The sequence below is a fragment of the Astatotilapia calliptera genome, chromosome 11 (assembly GCF_900246225.1).
Source record: "Astatotilapia calliptera chromosome 11, fAstCal1.2, whole genome shotgun sequence".
NCBI lineage: Eukaryota > Metazoa > Chordata > Actinopteri > Cichliformes > Cichlidae > Astatotilapia > Astatotilapia calliptera.
The window spans coordinates 19,656,857-19,665,235 of NC_039312.1; the positions used below are offsets into that span (position 1 = coordinate 19,656,857).

The 8,379-nt window shown below is 43.5% G+C and overlaps 1 protein-coding gene across 1 annotated transcript; it reads left to right on the forward strand.

Moving 5' to 3' along the window:
• The first annotated feature begins 1,901 nt into the window (after positions 1-1,901).
• On the forward strand, positions 1,902-5,018 carry LOC113031512 (uncharacterized). The gene is made up of 2 exons (XM_026183643.1): positions 1,902-2,211; positions 2,744-5,018. The coding sequence occupies exon 2, from the start codon at positions 2,758-2,760 to the stop codon at positions 3,553-3,555; it is 798 nt and encodes a 265-aa protein (XP_026039428.1). The 5' UTR covers positions 1,902-2,211; positions 2,744-2,757; the 3' UTR covers positions 3,556-5,018.
• The last annotated feature ends 3,361 nt before the right edge of the window (positions 5,019-8,379 follow it).

Below are 8,379 nucleotides of genomic sequence, written 5' to 3' on the forward strand. Positions count from 1 at the left end.
GCTACATCTGTTGGCCCGGTGTGACTCATTCTATCTTCACCACAAACTGAGCCGTCGCTTACAAAATGGACCTGAAACCCCCCATATTTATATCCTGAATAGATTTTCACAAGTTTAAACCGTTTTTGTTTGACCTTATCCACAACGCAAGTTACCACTAACAAGATGGACTAGCTAGGAAATCTGGGCTTAAATGCTCAAAGGTGTTAAGCATTTGGACAGTTTGGACATTGATTATTTTGTTTGTTTGTGTTTAATTAAGTAAGGGGCACTTAATTGGAGCAGGATGCGTAAAGTTAGGTCTGTAATTTTTTGGACAATTACAAAGTTTTGTTAGTTTCAGTGCATTTTAATTTAAACAGTCAAAATGTGACTGAAGTGCAATGTTTCAAGTTTAAATAAGCTGCTTTAATAAAACTCATTTTAGGATTTACAGCCATTTTATACACATTCCCCCAATTTTCAGAGGCTTGAAAGTAATTTGGCTAACTAACTTAATTTTAAATCTGAGGACTGTTTGTAATCTTTTGAAGCCTCGGGCGGGCCTTTTACTGCAGACACCTTCTTGTTTGCGGGTCTGTCTGAATTCAGTTTTGTATTTAATGAAATGAAAAGCAGCTCTGTTGGACAGAAATCAGGTGACTGACTTGGCCACTGGATAATGTCCCATGTCTTTGCCTTAGAGACTCTTGCGTTTCTTTTGCAGTTTGCTTTGAGTCATGTTCCATTTGCACTGTGAGGTGTGTCCAATCAGTTTGCAGCATTTGGCTGAATCTGAGCACAGAGTATTCTTCAAAATTCATCCTGCTGCTTATATCAGCAGTCACATCCGCATTAAACACTGGTGACTCACTTCCACAGGCATACATATGCACATGCCATAACACTACCTCCACCGTGTTTGACAGTGGTCCGCTTCAGATCATGAGCCGTTTCTCTCCTGCATTTCCATTCATGAAGCTGTCTCTTGATCCTGGACCATGGCAATGATATACCTACATCCTCAAGAGTGTTCCTGACTCGGTTAGATGTTGTGAAGTTGCTTTTGTTAACTATGGAAATAACTCAGTCATCATGCCCTTGAGTTGTCTTCTGTCTTCAGGCCTTTCTTCTTTTCAAGGGTGTTCCAGGTTGTTGTTTTGTCCTCTCCTAAAATGTTTTGCTGTCTATCTAATAAGGTTATTTATGTAAGCTTGATGGCCTCGCTCACTCGCACTGACATCCATTTTAGCCTCGAATTTAAAATTATAATGAAAAGCTGTAAAATACAAATGTAACACTTTGAATCAACTTCAGATGTTAAGTTTGCTCCATTTGTCATGAAACAACAAAGGGACAGACCTTACCTGGACATTAAACTGCTTAAAAGTCAATTGTACAATTACACACGATGCTCTGAAAACAGGGGACTGTGCATAAATCCTGTAAATTCTAAACACGTTATGCTACATTAACAAAACAAAACCAAAAAAGCCCCGCTTGAATTAAAGTCTGCGCTTCAGTCACATGTTTGATGTAAAATATAGAGTGGTGGTGTGCAAAAGGAAAACTACAAAAAACGTGTCCTTGTCCTAAAAATGATGGGCCTAACTGTATATAGACACACACATTTTTTCAGGGTCTCCTTAACAAGAAAATCCCACCTAGAACGAAAAGTCTCTCTCTCTATCTATATATCTGTGCTCATTTCATTATGGGAGGGTACGTTTCTTCAATTTTTGTATTTTATGCACTTAGAAAAACTTCTTGATGGGTGGTGATGATCGCAGAGAATAATTTACCGTGGGACTGGCCTGGACCAGCCAGAGATTCCCACGACCCCTCCTCTTCTCACACACACACACACACACACACACACACACACACACACACACACACACACACACACACACACACACACACACACACACACACATATCGGAACACAGGCTGCACAGACGCACAAGCAGCGCAGAGACGGAGAGGCAGAGCAGCTTTGCACCACTTTTATCAAGACTCTTATTTTACTATATAAGCCTCGTTTCAGGCTCCGTTTCCGCGCGGCACGCGCAGTCAATCCATGGATGAAAAAGGTCTTCATGTGAGGAGGAATTGGGTTAAAGTACGGAATCCTCCGGATCAAAGTGGAGGAGTGGGAGGAATAAGTCAGCGCTATTTATTTTGATAATGCCGAGGAGCCAGTTTCTGCTTCGGATTTACGTCCAAAACAAGGCAAGTACCCACTCCGACTGCACACACACTGCGTTAAAACAGCAGGAAGTGGATTGGTGTAGTGAGCAACAGTGCTGTCGAGCAAAATGACTCAAAATATTCTGTTTAACACGGATGCGTAAAAGCAAACTTGATCATCTGCGTTCGGATCCCCCGGTTAGGTCCACTTGCCTCGGGCAGAGTCGGGGGGAGGAATAAATTATGAGTTCAGTTGGAGCAGTTAGCGCAGGGATGTGACTCCAGTTTGTTTTTTAGCCGCAGTGAGATCGTGAAGTGAAATCATAAGGTCTTGAACGGGGTCAGTCATTGATGGTGGTGGTTCATGAGCTCCTCAGAGACACCAGCGGAGTTGCGGGAAGCTCGGCATCTCATTAACTGAGCCACATGTCTTATTAAAGCAGCTATTTCCTGTTGTGTGCGGTGCAGGCTAAACTGTCTTCTCCCCAACACCTCCAGCGCTCTCCTGATGCTGCATCCAGCGCTTTCATGTTTCATTCCTTTATTTTCTGATGCCTCTCTCCTCTCCTCTCAGTCTGAATCCAGACGATGACAGCTGACACTCCAGTCTGCAGCCCTGCCTCTTCCCACTCTTCCCACTCCTCACCTGCCTGCCCCCCGGAGTGCCACAGACACCTGAGGAAAAGCAAAGCCCTCCAAACCAAACTGCCCCTGGCTTCTGCCCCAGGTTGGTGGCTCCTGCTGGGTGTAATGGTGGTGCTGGTGGGGATGAGTGTTGCAGTGGCGGGCTACGTCTCTGCAGAACCGAAGCCCGTGGGGCGGCGTGGCACCACCCCCGTGGACAGGATGAAACTGGCTGGCCCCGTGGTAATGGGAGTTGGCCTCTTCATCTTCATCTGCGCCGCCACGCTGCTGTACGAGAACCGGGACCGTGAAGTCTGCAGGCGAGAGAAACCTGACGACCTGGAGGATCTGAAGGGAGGAAGCTTTTGTGAAGATTCCCAAGAGCAGCCCAGCTTCAGGTGCCACGAGCAGTGGGAGTGTAAAGAAGGAGAACAGGGATCCTGGGCCGCTCCAGCCCACATACTCCCCCTCTCAGACCCTCCTCTTCCTCATTTGAACAGACACAGCATTAGCAGCAGAGCCTCAGAGCCACCTCCTCCGGACGCACAAGGTAAAGATAAAGAGGACGAAGACAGGAATGAGGAGGAGAAGGAAGGAAGGTCAACCCTGCTGGCCCGAGTTCTGCACCACCAGGAGCCAACTCCTCACCCTTCCTCCCCCTGCCTGTCCATCTCTCACTCCCCCGTCTTCTCAGACTCCTGCAACTCTAGTGAAATCAACTTCAACGTACGGACAGACCCTTCTGTGCCGCCTCAACTCTGAACCCCAGGCTGCCTCCCCCCCCCCTTCCACTGTCTCATGAAATATGCATGATGAGACACACTTAAAGGTTTCACGTGCAGATACACAAGACTATGCAGTCCTCAATAAACAGATGAAATGTTTTTTGGGTATGTTATAGTGCCTCCGAATGGCGCAGTTGCTCTGAGTCACTGTCTGTGAAGGGTGTTTTTGTCCTACATCGCTCTCTGACTCACCCACATTTGAAAGATTGGAGCTGTGCTGTTTGATGTCAACTCACAATCTTGTTGTCTTTGAACTCAACCGTGCCCAAAAATCCCTAAAGCCACCACTGGATTGACCATATTAGGACGTGAGGAGGTTTGCTGAAAAGTTATTTGGGTGCCATACTGGGAGATGGACTCCGTCTCCTCTCCCCTCTCCCTCCTTCTCTGCAGATGTCTATATTTGCTTGCTGGAGAGGTTCAGTAAAAGAGGATGAGCCAGATTAGGTTTCAAATAAGTCTTTATCTTATCTCATACATAAGTGAAATCTGCTCTTTATCTGAGGAAATTGTGTCTTGGTACAAACAAGAGAAGCACATAAGGCCACACTCCTCTCACTCGACACCTACAGCCACTCTATAAATACCAGCTGGTGCTCTGCACACATGCAGGATCTTTTTTTTTCTTTTTACTGTAATTCAACATTTCTTTTTAAATTCCTACTGTCAGCTGCTCAGTTTTTTCCTTTTTCTCAGCCGCGGCGGCGAGGCGAGATCTTAAAGATTTTCAATCACAGGCTCTATGGAAAGAAAAAGAGCAACAACTTGACACAAAAAAGACACAAAAAAAAATCTGGTGAGGCTGTTATGAGTTATTCCTGACGTAGCTTAAGTGAGAAAAACAAGTCCTGCGAGTGGAGTAATTGAAGCCTCCCTCTCCCACCCATCACGACCTTTCATCTCCTCTCTTATCATCCAATTCCCACGCTTTATTCAAATACTCCATCCTCCGTCTCCATCCTTGGCTCCCGCAAAAGCCGAGAAGTGGCGAAAAAAAATAGGGCAAAACAATGCAGAGGGAAATGTTAGCAGCTACAATTAAGCCAAAGTGAGAATGTTTGAACAGGGAAGAGGAGGAGGCGGAAGAGGAGGGGGTTTAATTTTAATTATCGCCAGCATTTTCTCCTCCAGTCTTTAATTACACTGGGGATCAGTGTGAAGGGTTTTATAGGTGCTGTAGGACTGCTGAGTATTTCCTTGTTTCGGCCCATGCTGGGATCCAGGCGACGACCGAAGTCTGAGCAGTCTACAGTAATTTGCAGCCACACATTTCACTCACTTAAAAGCAGCACCCATCTGTGTGTCACACACACACACACACACACACACACACACACACACACACACACACACACACACACACACACACACACATGGAGGGCTTTTGTGTAGGTACAGTATGCTGGCTGTATATTCAGCTGCAGAGATGAGCTGGTGGTGGTCGGGGGGTGGGGGGAGGGACGCGTCTGAATCTTGCAACATGCTGCAAGCAGCCTCCTTCGCACTCATGCCTCTCAGAAATGCAGCTCTGTGTTCGCTCTCTTCTCACACGTCGGCTGCGCGAGTGCTTTGCAGTGCGTGAGATGATCCGATGTGTTTACATTTGGAGGGAAAGACGATGCACCGTAGAGCTGTAACTTACAACTTATATTACCATTTAATCTGCACATTGTCATGCTGCACTCGACTGCCAGTTTGTTGTTGTTTTTTTGGGCTTTTGTTTTTCAATTTAAGTAAACCAAGCACACAACAGTGTTGCAATAAAACCTTCCCCCTGCAAACGTTTTTATTCAGAGCTTTTTATTCGACCGCATTGTGATTTTGGGAGCCTGCAGTTTGTGGTGCAATGGAGTTCATATTGTGTTACACTACACATCAGGTGCTACTTCTGCTTGTCCATCTGAATCAGAGAGAGGAGGCTAAATAACAGCAGCGTGTGTGCATAATCCAATAAAGCACCACAAATTACATCTTCCATACGAGTCATAAAGTTGTCAGATGCCTTCAGGATATTACATTTACCACCACATGATCCAAAGTAAGGCAACAAACTTTTATAATTCAGAATCTGGAGCCTTTCTTTTTAAAAAAGAAAGTTTGATGCTCGGAATCATTGCAGTGAGTCATGCAGTTACATCACTGAGTTAATTACAAAAATAAGTCTCTTCAGATAAATGTTGCATTTACAGAGGGATTGATTCACAGGACGGGGGGAATCCCTTCAGCAGATTTATGTGTATACAAACACTGCAGCGCCACACAATTTAATAAATCTTCTCATGTGTATTTCTGTGTGGTTGTGTGTGTGTGGCACGTGTTACATAAGTCAGCTGCACAGATCTTAATGCTGCATTGAGAATATAGCTGAATCGAATGCCCTCATCTGAGAGGCCAGTGTGTGTGTGTGCGCATTGATACATATCTGAGCAGACGGACGGGTGGCTATAAGCTGCTTAACCCTGCGCTGACTCAGGTTCATTCAATTTCTCTACTCCTTAACATGCGAGAGAAGCTCTGATCACCGTTTCTGTGTTGGTGAAATGATTTCCGTTACTGAGGAACTTCAAAAGTAAAAAGCTGTCAAAACAGAAAGGCGGGTTCAGCTCAGCTCACAAATCTTTGTTATAAGTCAGAAACACGGTTTGCACCCATGTGGAGGAATCTTAACCTTTGAAGTAGTTTGCTAATTAGAAACAAAGGCACGTGTCACCCTCTTGGTTATATTTTTGACACTGATGCTGTATCTTCTCTTGAAAAACTGCAGGTTTCAGTGCACATCTCTGCAGTTATTTCCAGAAACGTCACTTGTTTGATCGTCAGCACCCTTCTAGCAGCTGTGATTGGTGTCACGCAGGTGACAGGTGCATTCCTTACTAATCCAATTTCCCTCCACCCTCCGGCCACCTCAGCAGTCCTCATGGTGGAGTTGGTGGAGGAAGCATCACGCTCAAAATGAAAGGCCTCATATTGTGTGTTTTTGCCATCATGATGCTCACACCTGCTCAAGGTAAGCTGACAGAGTACCCGAGTTCATAGCAGGTGTTATTTTTAGTGTTCTAATGCTTTTTAAGGACATTTTCTTTATATTTCACTTAAGAGTCCAACAGCTGACCCTGAAAAGTATTTGCGTTTTTGGCCGATAGCTTGTCAGATTCTCACTGGCTGTAATGACTGCATTTATTTATATCATATCAATAATGTTTGAGTTGTTAAATTCCATGATTAACATCACCTGCGATACATTTGGTCTGTAACTAAAAAGTATTAATCTGCACATTATTTTATCGCTAAATAAATTAACTGATAAAGCATCACACAAACTGCCTCAGATTCCCATAGTGTAAGATGACTGCTTCAAACTGGTGAAAAACTGAAATGTATTCAGTCTGCTGCAGTGTAAGGCAAGACAGAAATACAAATGTTTGGGACTTTACTTCATAAAATAGTGACCAACCTTTGTTAAAACTGTTTTAGAGAGGTTCAGACAGGTGGGACCTAAAGAGACCCACTGCACAATGCAACAACAGGAGAGTTTGGTTAAAATCCTCCAAAATTACCTTCAAGTCAAACCATAACCTCAAAAAAAAAAAGTCTATTATAATGTGCACTAAGGAAAAACTTATTATAGGACTGTGTTACGCTGTATTAGACAGGCTTTACCCCATAAACTGTTGAATAAGAGTGGACTTTGGACCTTAGGTTATAAAAAGTAAGCCTGGCCCTTCCTCATAATGACCCCCCACCTCGGTACTCTTTTGTTTTGCTCATTCACCTGAGCTAGCACTGGGTTAACAAGATGATAGGGGATAAGGATTGTCTCACCAAAATGCATCCGATTACTCTGAGGAAGAGATTAGTCCCTTTTGCCGACAGCAGCTAATCGCAGCACTAAAGTCAGCCATTTGGCAGCCAAAGCTCCCTATATCATGATATTCTGTTGTCTCCTAAAAGGTGATCTTTAGAATAAAACAGGACACTGATGATAAGCTTATTAACAATTTTCAGTTTTGCTTTATGGACACTAAGAAAATCTTTTAAAACTAGTGACATGATTCGGAGGGCTCGAGGAATAGTAGGAATAACTGAGGTATTGTCCCCTGCCTGCATTATGTTTCCCTGCTGAAGTTTTCCATTAATCCCAGTATCTGTGCGGTTAATACAAACATGATGCTGCCCTATGACTTGGAGCACTCCCTGAATAACGCACTCAAGAAACAAATTCCAGACTGCTGCAGAATAAACAAAGCATTTCTGAGATGCTCAAGTGCTCAGCAGTTTGCTGGCCATGAGTTTGGCTTGATGTCCTGTAACAGTGCTGCAGTACTTCACACATCCAGCAACCCTGAATATTAATGTGCCAAAAAGGCTATTACATAAAATCTGAGAAACCCAAAGTATTTTATTAACTTTAGCCTGTTTATAACTTCATTTTTTCTGTTCTTACCTGTATTTGAGTCTCTCTTTACTGTTACCTGATTATGTTCAGTGTCCTGGTTACCAGATTTACCAGTGGTGCTTATTTGCTTATGCAAATTTAAATAAAGGATAAGAAATCTGCATTTTCTGTATCAGCCACATTCATAGATCTTTGGCGACGACTTCATGCTTAACAATGGTTGTTTGGCATGTAATCAATGTCTTTCCATTTTCCTGTTATTTTTGGTTGTTTAAAATGTGTTTACACTTGAAAACATTTACCCAAATGTTAAAAAAAAGTATATATTTTTATTGTTAAGCTCTGATGATTTTTTAATGGTGAGAGGCCAAAATATTTTACATGCAGGAAAAATCCTCTTCATCT